Raw genomic sequence first — 20843 nt, forward strand, 5'->3', positions numbered from 1 at the left:
TGAAAGGGGAGGGTAAAACTTAACCATGATTGAACACAGAAAATGAAAAAGTTGTAGGTTCATATGGTAGATGCTAGCTGAACGGCACTCTCAAAAGCTTGAGAATCGTGATGTATATGTGGCAAGTATCTTAGGACTAGACATGGCGCGCAAAGATAGGGGGTCATACATATACAAGTGGAGAGTGACTATGATGTTCTTGTTAACATGGTAACTAACATAAAAGGTTAAGATTGACGAATTTGTCCCAATCTTAGTTCGTCGCATCACATTCTAGCACGAAGGTTCGTCACATTCTAGCACGAAGGCAACATGAGTGGCGATTGGCTAGCCAACTACAACATTTCACATGATTCTTTTAGTTATCATGTTGAGTATCAAATGCTGCTTTTTTAAGTTTTGGAGAATCTGATGAGCTTTGAACTCTTTTCACACACAAAAAAAAAGGTTTAAAAACTATAAATTTTTTTAGTCAAAAAAAAAACTATAAATTTTTATACAAATTGGCTAATCATCAACTTAATTTTCTTCCAACAACCAAAATAGTTCCAAAGATTGTAGAGACTGACAATCTCCAATGTGCTTTGTTACTTAAAAGACAAAAACTAAAAATGCTGAAATACTAGTAGATTCAGGAGGGAAAACTCAGGTTTGATGAAGAAAAACTTAATAACACCAACAAGAAAATATCAAAACTTGTATACGGATCGGAAGAGACTATTGCTCTATAGCACTAAGCTTTGATAGCATATTTCCTTACTGGGAAATATGTCTCCATTTTCTTCTCCCTCTCGGTCTTCAATGATGCCTACATTAACAAGTGAAAATTATCATAAGCAACGATCAAACCATACTGTTCAGTTCCAACAACAAAAAAAGAAAGAATAATGATCATCAGCAATTGCAATAATTATTTTGTATATAGTAAAATGGATGAAGAAATATGAAAAAAAATCTTTTAAATGCCAGATATTGATTGCACTTATGCAAAATAAAAAGGAAAAAAAAGTGTTAACCCTCTAGTTAACAGGGAAAGGAGCCCCCAGTAATCAAGCATTCAGCCGCATGATAAGTAAAGTCTATTTTTATAAATCAATTTATAGATATGAAGGATAGCCTAATTGTATAAACATGAATATTGAATTAAAATTTATTGTAACCGTGTACCTGGAATGGCAGAAGAATCCATCGACTGAAATTGAGAAAGAATGTTAAGAGATGCTTCTACCTCTCACTGATGAGCCATTATGCGTGTTTTGTTTTTCATTGTATCCAATCTAATGGGATGGCTAGAGTATATACTCGTCAATGGAGGCAGAGACCTCTATATAAGCTAAATAGAAAGAACGGTTCAACCCATCATGGCCCGTTCAACATTAAGCCTTATAATAATATTTTTTTATAAAATAAATAAAATATTGCAAGTTAATATATTTGATTTTATACAGATTTAATTATATTTTAATAAATTAATTAAAGTGAATCCAAAATATTCAACAATCTCCCACTTCGATTACTTTAATTAGTTAGTTATTAGAATACAATTAAATGTGTATAAAATCAAATATATTAACTTGTAATGTTTTATTTATTTTATAGATAAATATTATTATAAGGCTTAATGTTGAACGGACCGTGATGGGTTGAACCGTTCTTTCTAGTCAGTCTATTGAAAGGTTCATGCCTCCACTAATGAGTATATACTCTAGCTATCCCATTAGGTTGGATACACTGAAAAACAGAACACACATAATGGCTCATCAGTGAGAGGTAGAAGCATCTTAACATTTTTTCTCAATTTCAGTCAATGGATTTTTCTTTCATTCCGGGTACACGATTACAGTAAATTTTAATTCAATATTCATGTTTATACAATTATGCTATCCTTCATATCTATAAAATGATTTATAAAATTCTTTCAATTGGTATCAGAGCGGCAGGTTTAACCTTATGTTGAAAGGTTTGATGGGATAACGTTTATATAACTGAACGGCTGAGGACAGGAACCTCTCATTGAGCTTAACTGAATGGTCTAACTCATCACGGTCCATTCAGAAACAAGAGTCTAATCAAATAATTCATCAATAATTAAGTGTTTAATATAATAGACCATAATTTATATGAATAATAATTTTTAATAATTGATTATTGTCAATCGACAATTGATTACTTAAATAATTAATCCAACAATCTAGCCAAAAATTGTTCATACCAGAAATCGAACTCGGGTTCTCTGAGCAATTTCAACAGGATAAGGTTATAAAGAAAGACAGACTTAAACTAAGATACCAGCATCCTAAAATTAATTTATCAGGCTTAAACTAACCTAAGGTGAAAAAGATCATCAAAGCATTAGTGACATCTTACAATAAATTAATCTATTACTTCTCTTCAGTGATTATCTTCTATTCTAAATTAAAAATAGAATAGATATAGATTATAATTTGTTCGATTCTGACTAAAATAAAAGCAAGCCTTTGAAATAAGAACTTGATTAAGGAAGATGATGAGTTCCTCAATTTGATTATTTATCCTCTATTCCTCTATATGTTACTACTATCCAACTACAACACCTAAACTGATTTGAATAAGGAACATTTTACACACTTGCATCAATTTACTCATAGTTCATACATGTTAAAGAATAAATGTAGATCCTATGTTTGTTTCTCTTAAGCATCATGTTAAAGATTTCATTAAAACAAATTGAATTCATAATAAAAACACGAACACTTCACGCATTAGGCATGTCCCGGTGTCAGATGCAACACCAACGCCACAACGATATTTATAGTTACATTAAATTGTTTCATTTTCTCAAATTATTTTCAGTGTTGACGTGTAAGTGTCTATGTCGTGTCTGATATTTGTGTTTCATGGCATAAAACCACGAGCATTTATTGACATTGGAGTATGTTAATTCATACAAATACTAATGTATACTAATAATGTCAAGTTACCAGTATTACAACAATCACTAAACTAAAACCTGAGCAAAGCACTGTGAAAACCTGAGCAATAGACAACCTCACCACCTTACTGCAAAACCAAAATGATTCAAAAAAAAACAAAACATCAATCATAAAAACAAAACAGACCCATTATAATTAAAACAATAAAATTATGTTTTTTACATCTTTGAGAGCTTGTTGGGTGCACCACCGGTGACTTTAGCAACACGAAGCAAGGAGAGTTCAGCTTTAAGGTCTTTCAGCTGAGCTATTAGATCAGCTTTGGTTTTCTGTCTCAACTCGTGAACCTTGACTACAAAACACAATACACGTCAATTAGTGATATCAATCATATGAGAAAGTAGGGTTTTAAGAAAATTACCCATTATTGAGACGATGCAAATATCATGAATAAATATATGATGTTTTCTCTCCCCACCCCACGTGAATCTTTTATCCCCCTGAGTTTCCAATTTTGCCCTTGAAAACAAATTTCAGTTTCTAAAAACCGAAATTTACTCTGAATTTTCACTAGAAAAAATTCGGTTTCTGCGAACCGAATTTTTCTACAAGGGCAAAATTGGAATATTGGGGGTATAAAAGATTCATGGGAGGGGGAAAGAGAAAACATCATAATATATTGAGACTTTGGGTTTGGGTCATTATTTTGGTTTTAATTGGGCCTTATTTTACCTATTTGGGCCATGTTAGTTTTTTTTTTTATATATACAATGAGCTGAGGATCGAACTCATGATTTATAGCGTACTACCCAAACTCTTCATCACTAGACCAAACCTGATGGCTTAATTTTTTTATTCATTTTAACTATGATTGGACAAAATTACTAATAAAAAACGGTAAAATAAAATAGAAATATTAACCAAAAATAATATGGTCCCCAAAAATACCTCCACTCTTTTCAAAACTCTACGAAAACTATTCATTTGTTAGGTTTCGTGTTTGTTTGAATCCCCATCACAATTGTCTGTACTTCTTCATTGTGTTTGTATCAAAATTAGACAATCTAATCGTTTGGTACCATCAGCATTGCGACTGACATGGAATGGAAACGATTTTGGGGTTATGATTTTGATTTTGGGGTTTCAGTTTTATAAATTTGTAGATTTAGGATTTGTTAATTGAAGAAGAAAGACCTAAGTATTGTTTTAGGGATTTACTTTCACGAAAATTAGTTTCACTTTTTCATTGTTTTGGTATTTTAGGAATTTGATTTTATTTTAAAGTTTATTTTAATATACTATTATCAATTTTAAGTTTTTAACTAATAAAATATATAAATTTCAGTTTTTAATTTTTTTTAATTCATTAATACAAGTACTTGCCACATGTCACTGGACAAGTCCAATCATTAAAAAAAATTGCCACATCATAAAGCCGTGTCAACTCTGTTAAGACCATTTTTGGAAATGGATTTTTTTTTGGGTGCTAAAAATGGTTTTTTTTTTTTTTACAATGAGCTGTGGATCAAACCCAGAACCTATAACGTACTACCAAACCTCTCACCATTAGACCAAATCTAGTGGCTTAAAATGGTTTTTGTTTAAAAACAAAACAACTATGTACAAATAATTAATAAGCATGGCTCATGCGAATACGAATGGCAACGGGCGCTCATGGGTGCGGGTTTGACACTAACCAAACCCACATCCGAAATCATCACCCAAACTCAAATCCAAAGGCTGTTCGGATGGCAAAACAACACACACGCCCACACTCATTGGGTTCGGGTTTTTCCACCCAAACCCAAACCCGCAGCACATTTGAAAATAATTTGCAAATTTAAGAAATTAAATTCCAACATAAACTTTGAATTAAATTATAACTAAAATTAAGGTCTTTCAAGGAAATTGAGGAGACTAAGGGGGTTAATTAAGTAATTATAAAATATTTCGGGTGGTTCTATGAGTTTCGGGTGTGGGTTTGACTGATACCAAACTCACACCCATATTATCGGGTGTCACCCGAACCCAAACTCAAACTCAGTCAAATCGGATTTCATCCGTTGATTTGGGTTTGAGTTCGGGTAGGTCTCTCGGATTTGGGTTTTTTTTCCATCCCTACATGTGAAAGAATGCAAATGTTTATATGAAACGATGGAATTATTCAAGAATGCGTGAAAGTGATAACTCGAGTCATCATCATCGATGGCTAATGATGGTATGGTAATGAGGCCTAAGTTGGTCTTAAAAAATTGTGGATAATTTGTACTACATTGAATGAAAATCATCACATAAGTTAATTTGCAAGTGGTACTCGTAAGGGAACCAAAATCGTACAAAAAAAATAAGAGTATTAAAATTGTGCTTGTGCATTTTAATAAATAGAGGGATGCATTTAAGCCTTATTATTATTCAAACAATATAAAAAAAAATATTGACCAAATATAAAATTACTTAACAATGTTAGATTAAAGGGGACTAACTAACAACCAAAAAAAATGACTAGCATGTAGTGTATTTCTTCTATCCTTAATTATAAGCAAAAATTAACTTTTCAGGTTCATTTAATAATGAATGTATCTGACTTATATTATAGACCAAATAAATTAGTTTTTGAATTAATCTAAAAAATATATTTTTACTTATAATTAAGGATAAATGAAGTATATTTTAACTAAACGGGGTAGGGGAGTAGTATAATTTATTTAAAAAATTATATTTTCAATTTCTTAGAAAAATTCCCTTCCCTATTTTCTTTTAAAAAATTCTTAAAAATATCAAACTTGTTTTGTTCTTTTCAAAACAAGACGATTAGACTAGTACTACTACTGCTATTTATGTATTTGTCCTCAATAGTATAGTGTTACTTGTGGAATCTCGATGGGGGTGGGAGTTGCAGTTGTTTGCTTGTGGGTGGAATAGGGTGTGTTGGTTGGATTGCACTTTTGCAGTCTTGCGTCCCTTTGTCACTCAATTGTGTACTCATAATAGCTTTCTCACAATTTGGTTTGAAGTTTGAACAGTGTGCAAAATGTAAAAAATAATTTATTCTATTTAACATAATAATACTGATCTTACCTGATTATGAGAGTAGGATGATGGTCAGCAAACATAGTTGATCGTTCAATGAAAAGGGGGATTTATACTTGCAAACACTTTGATGCCTAAGTTGAGATAAGAAAACAAGTTTAAGCTTTAGGTTAAAATGAAAATTGAATACATGACCCTCCTGTAGATTAGGGTTTTATAATATTCTCAACGCTGAACTAAAGGTCTCCTTAATGTGCCGTGTTGAGTAGCCCACTAAGGATGACTGTCTGGACTTCTCCTTGGATGGAGGAAAAACTGTTTAAGGTCATCATCCTGGGTCAAGTTGTTCCGCTTACCAGGGATAAAGAGTAGGCTTGGATGGACACACATCTTCGTGGCGAGGAACACATGACAAATGTGCATGCTGATGTGGATGAGCAAGGCCACATCTTGTTGGGTCGTCTTGATGTCTTAGCAGAGGGGATTTGGGCCAACTTTAGACCCAGTACATAACAAATATGATCTAAGCTTTGATAGCAAAAAAGTAATAACACAAAAAATAGAAATTAATCGTATTTAATACTCCCTCTAGTCCTTATAAGAAAGAGTTCACTTTTTATATACATTAAAAAATTTATGTATATCTTTCTCAAAAATAAAATAAATTTGATGTATATAGTCTATAATATAGTCTAGGTACATTAATCTTTTAATGTATTTAAAAAGTGAATTTTTTCTTATACTCCTTCGGTCCTATATATAAGAATTTTTTTTTTTTTTGGATTCATTATAAAATCAACGTATGTAGACAATATTATAGTCTAGATATAACAATTTTACATTGTATCTAAAAAATCAATATTTTCTTATAAGACCAGAGGAAGTATTAAGGACGGGACGGAATATGGAAAAGAAAAGATACTAAAAATAAAGGGGTGAATGTGTGAAAACTGAGAACTGTTTGTTTCCTTTTCACCCACAGACAGCTCCGCAAGAAATACTACTAAGCATCAGCATCTCAGCATATTTCCGTTTCCTTCCGTCACATGGTCATAAAGAAACAACCATACTTTGACTGACGCCATAAATGCAAGCATTATGCAAAATTGCCCTTCATACTCCCTCAGTCCCAAAATATAAGAGTTAGTTTGACTAATGCACGTATATCAATGCACAATTTTAATCGCTAATATTTTAAATTTCGTATTAGTAAAAATTATAAAAACTTGATATTTTGAAAATATTCATCAAAACGAATCAAACAAGATCTTACGTATATGCTAATATTTATATTTATATATTATTAAAAAATACGATCAAAGCAAGATAAATAAATGGTGCTGTTAACATGTGCATATAGGGCACATGTTAAGGTTTCTATAATTAGAAATTTGCATTTAATATTATAAATGAATTTAATGCTTAAAAGATATAATACACATTTTTTGAGAAAATATTTCTATATTTGTATTCTTAACATGTGCCTCATATGCACATGTTAACATTTCCCATGTATAATGTCATTTAGTTAAATTAGCTCTTATAAAATAGGACGGAGGGAGCATGTGTTTTGTTGATGATGTAACCTATCATACTATGGAGAGACAAAAAGTTGGTATTAATGCTCCAATTTTCAGAGCATGTTATATGGTTTTTTAATGGAATTTATTTTGAGTTTTATACAATTTTTTTTTTGATGCATTGAGTTTTATACAATACTCCCTTCGTCCTAAAATATAAGCAACAATGGGTCAACGAAAATTAATGTATTTAATCCAAATTTTACACTAAATACATCAACTTTTATTGACCAATTTTTGCTTATATTATAGGACGGAGGGAGTACTATTGATGAGTAATTTCTTTTATGGGCAGGAAATTTTTCTATTTAAATATTCAATTTTATATTTTGCTGATTTTCAAATTCATTTGAGTTAGGGTTTTTTGTTCGTTAATTGGAGTAGAAAAATTGCAAATTTGACTTAAATGCTCATAGACCATTAAAGAGCATTGAACATTTTTGTTATCTCACTCTTCTTGTTTTCTTTTTTTTCTTTTTGCTGATTTTTTTAACTCATCCTACATGGCATTTGCAACGTCATTGAATTAAAATAACTCTACGGTTTAATTTGTTGATAGATCTTGTTATATTTTTTTCTTTGAGGGATTGATATATCTCATTAGGGACTAAAACTTATAAACTTTTTTTTCATACATAATACAAACTTTTTGTTTTGGACCAGACTTTTAGGCTAACCAAACCTAATTCCACATTTATCGGCTCAACGCCACATCAATTGACTTATATATACAATTTTTTACCACCACATAAAGTATGTACTAGTATTACTAACTTCAACCTCAAACTGATACTGACTTGAGTGTAAGAGTGTTTTCCATAGGTACCCTTTTTTTGTCATCGTCAGTCATTTTCAAGTTTGGATTCCAACCTCTAGCTCGGAGAATTCTTCCACCAGTCCACCACTATGAGTTATCTACACTCTCTTTTATCTCTTCATATAAAACTAAAACTTGAGTTTTATAGCGAAAAATGACGTCGTCTGTGAGAAACGAATCCGCGCATGCTCGTAGGTCGACACTCAATACCCTTTAGTCCCTTAACCTCTGAAAGGCTACTGTTCCGGATACACTAAAAATAATCCCAAATCTCTTGATAATCGAGGCTAAGAATCCCTAATAAAGACAATCTCTCGAAGATATAAAATTGAGGTCTATCGAAACACTTTTCAACCAATTTTGAATATCAGGAGAGAATAGGCATGAGTGCATTTTTTTTTCTAAAGAAGTGAAAATAATAAACATGTGAAACGCGGTAGAGAAAGCGAGTGGGTCTAAAAGTAGAGGAAAATATACTGCTGGCAGCCAAAATAATAATAGAACCAGATCTCTGACTAGAAAAGGAATGCCATCATCATGCTCATACCCACACGCACGCATCGCAGTTCCCGCTCCTAGACCCACTCGCTTTCAACACACGCGTGGAGCCAAACGTAGATAGTCCAAATCCAACAGCATCAAACGTAAACGGTTGTCCAATGTCAATCCCTCGTCGGTTGTCTCCCACACCGCCCAACATTCCAAATGTGCCAAACCATAAACCACTTCAATTAGACTCTACTACTGCTAGATTAGTTGAATATTGACTGATTTTAATCCAAGATTAGATAAAGTTGTCATTACACAACAATTTTCCAAACAAAAAAATGCTTGATGTGAACCATTAGCATTTATTTCAACGTGAGAATCTAGCTCAATAACGCTCATACTAGTCATAGATCACATCAATTCATACGGAAATTAGCAGTATTCTAAATTCATAAATTGATTTGCATAATTTTTTCCTCCTAGTTTCTTTTCATAGAACGAAACAGACAATTAGTTTAAATAATATTGACACTGAACTTAGTATGAATGATCAAGATTTGATCACCACAACTAAGCTTGAAGGGTCCTGAGATCCTCTTGATGCCAGAACTAACTTCTAAAACAAATTAAACTATAATTTTTCACAAAATTTTACTTATTTCACGATGAAATTATGAACTATCGAAACTTTCGGATACCGGAAACCAAACAATTAATTAAAAAAATATGGAAATTAGCAAAATGATAAGTTACTATTTTTAATTTTTTTTCTTCTCCAAAATGTTAGATAGCCGTACCCTTACATACATTGCAACAATAGACAATAGATAGATACTCCTAAATCCTTACATAATAAGGAAAAAAATAAAAATAAAGGCAGATTAATTAACTAATTAGATAAGATCCTAAAACGACACCTTTAAAAAACTAAACCATGTAATTTTTATAGGGTTTTTCATAGCCACAAAGGTGGAGGTTCATTCAAATCAATCGGAATCCCACGTCTAACAAGTCCCAAATAAGCAGCCGTAGGAGAGTTCTCAGGCACCATAACTCTCCCAGAAACACCAAAAGGATCTTCACCATGTCTTTGTCCAGCCACCGTAACAACAGGAGCTTGAGGAGGAAGCTGATGAGGAGCGTTGAAATCTTTGAGAACACCAGTTTGAAGAAACTCAGTAAGCTTAATCCCACGCGAACAACCAACAGATGGCCACCTAAGATCAGAAGAAGGAGCGTTGAGATTGAGATCAACACATAAACCTCCAGCTCCCGGCGCCGGTGGAAAGTTAGTTTTTGCTTTAGTTCCACGGAGAGAACGAGCGGCGCCGTCGTAAGCAAGAGCAGCTTCTTCAGGTGTATCAAATGTACCTAACCAGACACGTGTCTTCTTCCATGGATCACGAATCTCAGCTGCATAGCGACCCCATGGTCGCTTCCTAACACCTCTGTAGTGTCCTTCGCGGTTTGCTGAAGAAGATGATGAAGAAGCCATAGAAACTATTGCGATAGCACGAGTTTATTACTAGTTAATAGAAATAGAAAGAAGAAGAAGAAAAGAGAGATTTGAAAATGAAGATTGAAGTGAGGAAGTGATTTGTGAGTGAGACTATAAAAGTGATGGGACCCACATTGGCTCCCGTAATTGTCGGCTGGCCGGCACTACAACCACCACTATCTCTTCTCTTTACTTTTACTTTGTCTTTGTTTTTTTATAATTTGGTTTTGTGTTTGTGTTTGTATATATAGACACAAAACACCGCACGGGGTGGGAAACAAATTTGGATAAAGTGAAGGAGAGCCGTTGATTTTGAAATTGGTTGATGGAGGGTTGTGATTTGAGGGAGAGAGAAAGTGGTGGGACCTATTGGGAGAGCCGCCGGCTGAAAAGATGTGTGTGTGGGGGTTGAAGAGGGCGGTAAGAGTGTGACGTAAGCCCTACTGATGCTGTACGGTGTTTAATCAGCGGCGCCTGACACTTTTTTAAGTTTTATATTTTTATTAAATTTATTTAATGTTATGTTTTTTTGGGGATTGAGATATGTCATTGAGATGAACAGTGGTTTATTGGGAGGAGTTGTCATCAATAAGGAGTTTTTTTTTTTTCTTTCTTTCTATGAGTTAAGGTGAATAAGTTAGATTTTAACTTCAAACTCAATTGTGCCACTTGTGTCCCAAATTGTTCTATTAATTGTGCCATTTGTGTCCCAAATTATAAATGGTTTAAGTTTTAACAATTTCTAATGTAACTATGGCCTATTTAAAGATGACATTAAATTGTTGGAGAATGTTAACTTGTGCTCTTAAGGGCACATGTTAAGAAGATAAATGTGGAAAAAATTTATTAAACTTGTGGTGTATTTAATTATTTAAACATTAAATTCTTTGTATCATTAAATGCTATATTTCTATTTTTAGATAGCTTAACATGTGCCCTTAGGGCACAAGTTAACATGACCCTTAAAATTTTAAAAAATAATTTTTAAAGTAATATTTTATTTTTTTTATTAAGTGGCGGAGTCAGAAAAATTATAGAATTCAGACAAAATTTTACGTATGACATAAATAAATAGTTAGCATAAAATTTTAGTTTTCTTGAAACTACCCTGTAAAAATCTTAATCTTGACAAAAAAATCGCAATTTTACTTTTATAAATTTCAATTTTGCACTAAGCTAACCTCTAAAAATACCAAATTATTTTTGCCAGATTCCGGACAACTGCCTAGATTTATTGAGCCTTGGCTTACGACGCCTATAGGACATTAATTAGCATGATGATTTATTAGGACACTTAAACACATGTTAACAAGACATATACTACTCCGATAATAGTATACAGGAAGGAGTAGTAAAAAAGTGGGAATAGTATTTTAAATTTTATGGGAGTTTGAGTTGACGTAATGAAAGGGAAAAGGTGAGGTGGGTGGATGAGTGTGATTGGATAGGGGGGAAATGTGGGGATGAATGGGGGTTGGGTTGGTGCAGTGTACAGAGAGACCCTCCACCCACGTGGAATGATGTCTGAGAAGCAGGGAACAGGTGAAATTGGGCCACAACACAATGAGAAGATGATGGGCTTTCTTTCTCTCTCTCTCTCTGTTTCTGGTCTCGTTGGCGTGTTTGACTGTATTGTTGGGCTCTGTTCTGTTTTGGTAGAGAAAAGAAAAGAAATAAAAAAGGACGAAAATTGAAAAGTGGAATCAGTGAGTGGTGAAAGTCAGGGTTGTGGTGTGGTGGGGTGATTCATTTCAGATTCAGAGTTGAGTGACTGCAGCTAGCAGCAGATGGCCACACTGTGTATGCCTACAGATACGGATTTGTAGTAATAATAATGCGAGTCACGTGAACTCATATTCTATTACCACTATTTTTTACTACTATTTTCTCTTTTTTTTTTTTTTGGCATACATAATTGTTCATTTTCAGTTTGTTAGTGTAACCACAAATCACAATCTTGCTTGTGAAAAATTTGTGAATATTTGGTCAAAAATGTTTCGAATCTTAAGTCATAGAATTAGTGTGTACGTAGAATGTGATGATTCGACCTAACGACGCTAGAATCTTATATATAAGTCCCTCGCCAAAAGATATTGCTAATGTTCCGCCTATGGGCGTGGAGTGGTTAGTTCCGCTTTGTCTCTATTGTGGCAAATGTGAGGTTAATTAAGTTTCATATTGCTTAAAAATTTAATGTTTCATAAATTTAAGTGAGATATGTTTTATAAGTGAGAGAACTTATAAATATAGTGTCTTAAGATTTTGGTTAAAAGTGTGATGTCTAATTTAATTATATATATGGTTGCTCTTGAATGTGGATGATCCCGTGGACTATCCCCTTATATGACCCAATAGTCTCTTGACGTGTCTTCATGTGACCTATTTATTGTGGATCAATCTATTTTCAATGTGACATGGTTCATGCTTATCCAATGAAATTTACTTTTGTCATTATACTGGTTTTCAGACGCGCCCTACGAAATTACCGAAATATTCATGTTTGTTACTAAAGAAGCGGATGATATTTTTCGAAAATTCTTATTTTTATAACGTTCGCAGTAAAATAGAAAAGGCGTATGACACACGAGTAACTGGTAGGGTGACAAAGGAAAACCTCTTATCTGATTAGCTCGTAATAGGGATGGTTTGGACCACTGCGTATTAGACCTCTCTTGTATAGCCCAACCAGTTTTTTGTGTCTCGCCTAGTCTACAACTCCCAAGCACTAGACTCTTACTAAGGCGTAGTGCTTGTATTGAGGCGATCAACTATCGAACCCATTCCATAATGTCGTGACTTTTTGGCTTCCACGAACCTCGCCTTTGGGGTTATATATATAGATGGTTTTGGCATCTTGATATTGTCCACATCGATGTTGAGAGAGGTTGAATACTTGATAAAAGGGTAATGGATTTGGTGCAATAACTATGTGACGCAGTTACTCACCTACGATCAAATGATTTTTACTTGATTTTGATGACATGTAATTTTAACCATTTAGCGTATGTTTGGTTTCAATTCTGGAGCAGCCAGAATTGATTCTAGACCCGTAGAATTGATTCTGTCTTGTTTGGTTTATCAAAAGTAGAATTGATTCTGCCTCAAGAATTGATTCTACTTGAAGCTAGAAATTGTAGCTTCTCATTCTAGAATTGATTTTTATACTCAAATTTTTTGTTCAACTCACTTTTGTATGAATATATACAAACATAAATCAATTCTATCAAACTTAATTCTATCAAAATCAATTCTGTCAAACTCAATTATGTCAAAATAAATTTTGTCCACCGCAGAACCAAATACATACTTAATTGATGATTAACGGCTCAGACTAGCTAATTCGACAAACTATGGCAAATAATTACACCAGAGAATCTAAGTCCTATAATAAAGTAGATAGAAATTAGGAAATTAGCCTTTGCTTTAATTTATGACAAGCCAAAACTTTTACGACATCAAACATTGGATCTTTGTTACCATATTTTTAAATCGTCCATGAGCATGTCAATCAAATAGAATGAAGAGATTAATGCATTATTTTACTACTACACGTCAATCATCTCTACTTTTTAAACATAATACTCCTTTCGGGATTATATATAAGAAAGAGTTTATTTTTTAGATTCATTAAAAATTTAATGTATTTGGATCATAATATGCTCCAGATGTATTAGATTCTCAGGTCTTGTTTGGTAGGAGAGAAAAAGAGAAATGAGAAATGAAAACACGGAAACGGATGCATATACTTGGACAGTCCAAGTACATGCATTTGTTTCCGTGTTTTCATTTCTCTCTTTCCTTTTTCTCTTCTACCAAACACACTCTTAATGAATCTAAAAAATAAACTTTCTCTTATATATAGGACCAGAAGAAGTATTATATATAAAACCAGAAGGAATATGATAAAGGATCATAATTTCGACATTAATATAAATATAAATTGATTGAAATTATGTCCACTAAAAATTAAAATCAAAATTTAAGAGTGTATCAAAATCATGTACATTATTGTGTAAAAAAAAAAATCATGTCCATCAAAATTTAAAATCAAATTACCAATTGTTAGTTGATTCAGTGTTAATAGGTGTTGGACTTAATAGGAAGGGTCATTGTTTGATCTCCTGCAACTGCGATGGGAGGGGACAAAAACGATTTGATGCCAGAATTTATGAAGCATAGGTACTCCTAAAATGGTGAAGTACCCGTATCGGGTACGCACCAGTACTGGTTACGCATATGGTACTCGTTAGGTACTTACAAATCCAAATCCATTTTTATTTTGTTGATTCAGGATGGCGGATGCATGTGGTAGAAAAATAGCATAAAATATTCATTTTTTATTACATATTAATTATTTATCTTGCTTTTGATGAAAATGGTTGAGTTGGTGGACAAATTCACTCAAAACAGATACATTAAATTTTTAATTAATATAAAAAGTACTAGATGGAGTAATTATTTTGATATTCTGTATTAACGTACCTACCTTTCCTTAAATTTTAAAAAATGGCGTATCTCGTACCAGTATCCGCACTCATATCAGGTACCGTATCCGCGCCTAGACAACAAAACTATTCTCAAAATCAAATTAGACGGTTCCGTATGCCGCATATTAATACTGAAAAGTTAAAAATAAAAAAATAACATCAAAATTTATATTTTTGTGTGCGTGCTTGTTGTCTTTGGTTTATTTGTGGCAGCAAAACGAAGCATTTGTATGTATGATTTATATATTTTGGAGCATATTGTGTTGATTCTCTTCTCTCCCCTGCACGAGGACAAAGTTATTTTGGGAGATGGTGTTGCTTTGGTTTCATTTTGTAGTCATTCATTCATTCATTGTCATGATGATGACGATGATAAGATAGGACGGCAATGAAACTTTTTTGATATAAAATTAATTTCTTCACTTTCTTTTGCTTTGCTCTGTTGAACGCTGGGATTAGTACTGTTGTACTGTTTACTTGTTTCTTGCGTCGTCTATAGCTTCAATCCACTTCCGTGCACATGTTTTTACATATTACTGCTACTATACTACGTGACATGACGTAATTTGGACTACACCTAAATATATAGTACCACCAGACGGTAATAAACTAATACTAGCAGTACATTTTTACTATCGCAAATAAACTCATCCGTTAAAAAGTTACTCCCTTTATTTCGGCACCGATTAAGGAAGCAAAAATAATAATTTGACATTGAAACTTGTGCAGTCAATTTTTCAAAAGTTTAGAAATTTTAAATGTTATTTTCTATTCAAAATTTTCTTTTTTTCGTTTTCTTAACCAGTGCCCCGGGGGCACCGGTTAGCATGATCCTTACTTCTTTATACTATAAAAAATAAATTTTTTAGATTCATTGAATAATTGATGTATTAGTCTATTTTTTAAATCAAATACTCCAATCATTCAATGAATCATTCAATTTAAAATGTAAAGTTTTTCTTATATAGAGGACCGAAAGGATAAGCTTTTGTATGAATTTTGAAGGGATAAGCTATCTGATTGAATTTGCAGTGTTTGATAAAATTAACGGTTAAACTAACTGATGATAAATTTCGCAAGTGTACGAAAATCACGTAGTAATAAAATATCGATCCACAGGGATTGTGTGATCAAACTAGTCGAACGGTGTTCATAGACATTATACAAAAACTACACATGAATTGGGGGTATGTTGAGTAATGAATTGCTAGAAAATGTGCTTGATAATATGGAAAAGTGAGGTAGAATCATCGGAATCATCTAGGCTATAGCTAACCGCATGCAACCTACAATGTATAAGAACTACTCAAGTATTCACAACTAGATCGACAAAATAGTGAATCGCAATCTCTTGTCAAAATCCACTCTATTCGTTGTCGATACTCCCCCGATCTCTCGGGCGGAAGCTACCTACAACGAATGATATTAACGCGCGTCAATCGTTCGCTACACTCTATGCCTCAATCTCTCGACCGGAGACACTCGAGTGCTCAATACAATTCAGTTCAGACATTAAATCAATACTCTCGCACGTGACTTAACTCAAAATCATTACAACACTAATGAAGGATTGTAAAGCATTAGAAACAGACTTGAATTGAATGAATACTATAAAGAGAGTATGATCTTACACAATTGCAGGTTACATTCAACTGAACTACATTCTAAATTATCCTAGATTCTACCTCCGAGGGAGTTTAGCTCCTCATCGTTCTTCGTACGCTTCCTCGCTTCATCGCCACGGCTTGTGAATCCATGATCTGATGCGCTTGGAGCTCTCCGCTGGAGTGTGAATCACGATCTTCAAGTTCCAAGACCAGAATGTAGTGAAAAGATGCAGAATTTTCCAACCTCCAAACAGAATTATGCAGAAAATATATATACAGCAGGCAACCACGCCGCGCGCCAGATCCATCACGCCGCGCGTGGTTGCAAATCCATCAACTGCGCCGCGCGTGGTAACAGAATCACGCGGCGCGTGATCAAGTCAGAGGCAATCTTCATCTTCAATCAAGACTTCACGCCGCGCGTGGTCAAGTATCCCGCCGCGCGTAGTCAAGTCAGAGAGCAATCCAGTTCCTGCACCAAGCTTCACGCCGCGCGTGGTCAAGTATCACGCCGCGCGTGATCAGAGTGAAAATCCTTGCTCCCTGTGAGCTCCATCACGCGGCGCGTGATGGGCTACGCCCCCAGCGTAGTGAAAATCCTTTATTTCCTGCAGTTTTTCCTGTTTTCTTGCAAATCAAGTAATCAAGCTAAATGGTTAGATTTCTCTCATATTTATTGCTAAAAACCTACTAAAATGTATCTAATGTTGCTAAAATAGGCATGGATTAGAGAGTGTGACGATTTGTCATCACAACCCCAAACTTGAACCTTTCCTTGTCCTCAAGGAAACAACTTTTACCTCAAGCTTTCGTGTCAAGACCTTGGCATTTTCCTTAAAATCACTCGAATCATACATACGTGAGACTCACCTGATGATCAATGATCCACCTGCAAACAATGCTCAATTGCACAATCGTTCCCGCAAGACATTTTCAAGTAGTTCACACTTTTTGACCAAAGCTCGATGATTTCATCACACTACTCACATGCACTCTTCAGTTTTGGTAATACACTCAAATCAACACATCAATGCAAGTCAACAATAATTTTGCAAGTAATCTAAGAATTCATTCGGTTCACTTTGTGCACACACATTAGAGGTCTTTAGGGTTATAACGTGGCTTGGCTAGGGTGGATGGTGACATTTTGGATAAGTAGTAGAAAAACTTGGAGTTAGATCCCCCTAAGGTCAACAAAATTTCATAAACCAAACCCCCTTTTGAACTATAGTGGACTAGAGAACTTTTTCATATCAACAAACAAAGTTTTGCAATTCTTTGAATTCAAGGCTATCACTTCTTTTTGTACTTCTTTTCCATTTTTTTTTTCACAAACATCTCTTTTTTTTTCTTTTGTTTTTTTTTTCTTTGCCTTGCAAAAATTGAAATTTTTCTCAATTTTTCAACTCAAAACTTTTTGTAAGTTCTCTAGTACCCTCACCCCAAACTTCATTTGTTGCTAATTCCAAAGAGCAACCCCAAACTTAGTGGTGAGCAATGCGCATCAACCACTAATTAGGTGCCTAACCTCCAAGAAAGTCATTCCTTTTTTTTTTCATCAAAAATTTCTTAAGGTTTTGCAAAAATCACATATTCTTTTTCAGCTCAAATTGGTTAAGCAAAGGATAAGTATAAGTAAGGGTGGATAGAAAGGCTCAAAGGTACCAAGAAACATGCCTCGTGTGTGCTACAAAAGTACCAATCAAATACAAAGATGACAAGCAAAATCGAGAGACAATACAAGAGTGGATATCACACATAGAAGAAAAATGAGTGTTTGGCTCAATACCTCACGGTTGGGTCGAATCAAAGAACCGGTCAAACAGTGTGCGTTCCCTTCCTTTGTCTCTTGATCACATGAGTGCAACAAGCTATTGCACTGCAAGTTTCACATATCACACACGGAGAAAATCAAGTAATTGATACTCAAGTAACTAGAAAGAACATGCCAAGATATTGAAACAAACTCTAAAGGTAAAAATCATTCCACAATTAAACAAAAGAAGATTCAAATTTAGAGTACAAAATAAAAGTATCCAGCCAATATCCAAGCAACATCAAATATTATTACAAACCAAGCAAATAAAAGACAAAAAGTAAAGATAGAGATAGAGTAGTAGTGTAGTAGCAGCAGCAGCAGATCAGAACATCATCACAACAACATCAAACCGCATCATCCGGCTGGCCAGTGAAGTAGTTTGTGAACGGGCTATTCAAATTCAAATTCAGCCCATCCACATCCAGCATTTCCCTTTCAATTGCAGCAGCCTCATCCTGCTCAACCCGGCGTCGCCTCTCGATCTCGGCCAACTCAGAAGTTCGCAGACCTGAATTATAGGCTTGTCTGGCCTGAAATGAGTGCAGCTCCCTCGCCTGATGGGCCTCCCAATCAGTATCAATGGGATACAAAGTCCCAAAAGTGGGAGGAGGGAAAGTAGACCGATAAGTCATCGCCTCGGTGTACATGGAAGAGGCGGTATCAAAATAGAGATTCGGCAGGCCGGAATATTGGGAAATTTCCATTTGATGCAACATAGAAGCAAGCTGATTCATGTCATGAGAGTAGCGAGGAGGGTCTTGAGCTGGTATCTCTTGCGACTCATATACCGGATCCCCCTGTTGATCCGGATGGTTACCTTCTTCAAACCTGTTAATTTCTTCCTCCTCCCTCAAGGCTTCCTCTCTCGCAGCATTCCCCTCACCTCGGGGCACAATGGGTCCTCTCTCAAACTTTTTGATGAAGTATGATAAAGACAATGGACGAACGGGATGAAGATCACCTTCTTGCACATTCATGGGAACATTATTCGCCCTACACAAAGCAGCGATGAGGTTACAATGTCCCAAAGTAAAGGTCGGATTTGGATGATTGGCTATCTCGTGAAGATCTTTTTGTAACCAATACCCAAGATTAATAAATTTCCCTTCAACCAACAACCGAACCGCGTGCGCATTATCCAGCTGAATTTCTGAATTGTTGCCGACAACCCTCACATTTTTCAACCAAAACTCGCCCCAAGCACGGTGAACCGGATTGAAACTTGTTAAGCTCAACCTTCTAGGAAGAGAAGCTGCAGAATGGGGTAGCCACATTGCTCCCGGACGACACACAATATTCTTTAGTTCCTCCCTAACTTCAATCCCACTTTTGTCAATCCTTTCTCTATCACGCAAGAGTTCACACACTCCTCCAGCAGCACAACCAAGCAGATTATTTATAGTTTCAAAAGAATAGCTCACTTTAACACCCCTAACCACAGAAACATATTCCGGAAACATAGGTTGATCCGGTAAATAAGCATTTGCAAAGAACTCCCTAGCCCACATCTGATTTCCAGGATTCATTTCATCTTTAATCATCAAATTATTAAATCTCTCCCATCCCCTAGACCTTATCTCATTCCCTAACTCAGCTACTCCTTTCAACAAATCCTCACCAAAACCCTTCTCTTGATTAATAGTAAAGGTTCGAATTTGGGAGTACCTTTTTTCATGGACTTCACTGATGAAGTGGGGATGAACCTGTTGCCGAGTGACATTGCTCCGGCGAGGAGGAGATGCTTGAGCAGACCGAGAAGATTGACCCTTGCTTGCACTCATCTTCGTTCTTGGTTTCTTCGGAGGCTCTTGTGGTGGATTAGCATCACTCTTCTTCTTTCCCTTACCAGTTAGCCTAGTCAACATGGTGATGGTCGATTGAAATGGGTTAATTTGGGGGAATGGTGAAATGAGATGAAATGAGGGATTTGGAGTGGAATTAGGAGTGGGTGATATGGGTGTAATGTGAATGTGAATGAAATGGATGATTGGAGGTGATTGGAAGTGAAATTGGAGGAGTTTGGAGAGTGAAAATGGGTTGTTAATGGAGTTTTCCGTGTGGGAGACCGTGTGAATTGATGATGGGACGGATGGAGTGGTTGAGAAGATGAAGAAATTCAAATTTGACACGCTTTCCTGTGTAACCACGCCGCGCGTGACCCCTGCTACGCCGCGCGTGGTACCAATTGTAACGGTCAAGAACTTCTTTCAAACAGGCCACGCCGCGCGTAATCACCATCACGCGGCGCGTAGGCAACTAGTCAGAGACTCCATATTTCTCCAGTCTTCACGCAGCGCGTGATATACCCCTACGCCGCGCGTGATGCCTTCTGAAAACTTCCTCCTCTGTGATGAAGGATCACGCCGCGCGTGATTGTACTGCGCCCCCGGCGTGGTAGAACTCTGTTTTGCCCTGTTCTGCTTTCGTCTTTGCTTCTGCTGCACACCTACCTACATACTTCAAAAGAAAACACATGAAAACATTAAAAACCGTTGGGTTGCCTCCCAACCAGCGCTTGTTTAACGTCCCGATGCTTGACGTTCCATGCCCCTAAGGGTCACGGAGAAGAAGCGCCACCACGTGGCAAGTAGTGTGCATTCCAAG

General features: G+C 35.3%; 2 protein-coding genes across 2 annotated transcripts; both read right to left on the reverse strand.

Moving 5' to 3' along the window:
- Positions 1–620: 620 nt before the first annotated feature.
- On the reverse strand, positions 621–3337 carry LOC123904499 (60S ribosomal protein L35-like). The gene is made up of 4 exons (XM_045954158.1): positions 3334–3337; positions 3135–3264; positions 2961–3039; positions 621–808 (listed from the first exon to the last, which is right to left on the reverse strand). The coding sequence occupies exons 1-4, from the start codon at positions 3335–3337 to the stop codon at positions 734–736; spliced, it is 288 nt and encodes a 95-aa protein (XP_045810114.1). The 3' UTR covers positions 621–733.
- Positions 3338–9570: 6233 nt separating this feature from the next.
- On the reverse strand, positions 9571–11068 carry LOC123905509 (ethylene-responsive transcription factor 12). The gene has a single exon (XM_045955138.1). The coding sequence runs from the start codon at positions 10321–10323 to the stop codon at positions 9784–9786; it is 540 nt and encodes a 179-aa protein (XP_045811094.1). The 5' UTR covers positions 10324–11068; the 3' UTR covers positions 9571–9783.
- Positions 11069–20843: the final 9775 nt, after the last annotated feature.

The sequence above is a fragment of the Trifolium pratense genome, linkage group LG2 (genome assembly GCF_020283565.1).
Source record: "Trifolium pratense cultivar HEN17-A07 linkage group LG2, ARS_RC_1.1, whole genome shotgun sequence".
In the NCBI taxonomy this organism is placed as follows: Eukaryota; Viridiplantae; Streptophyta; class Magnoliopsida; order Fabales; family Fabaceae; genus Trifolium; species Trifolium pratense.

Coding starts and splice junctions, on each gene's coding strand:
- LOC123904499 (XM_045954158.1), bottom strand. Junction 3,040..3,134: donor CCCAACAAGCTCTCAAAGAT/GTAAAAAACATA, acceptor TTGGTTTTGCAG/TAAGGTGGTGAGGTTGTCTA. Junction 809..2,960: donor TAGTGATTGTTGTAATACTG/GTAACTTGACAT, acceptor TTGTTAATGTAG/GCATCATTGAAGACCGAGAG.
- LOC123905509 (XM_045955138.1), bottom strand. CDS start 10,323: ATGGCTTCTTCATCATCTTCTTCAGCAAACCGCGAAGGACACTACAGA.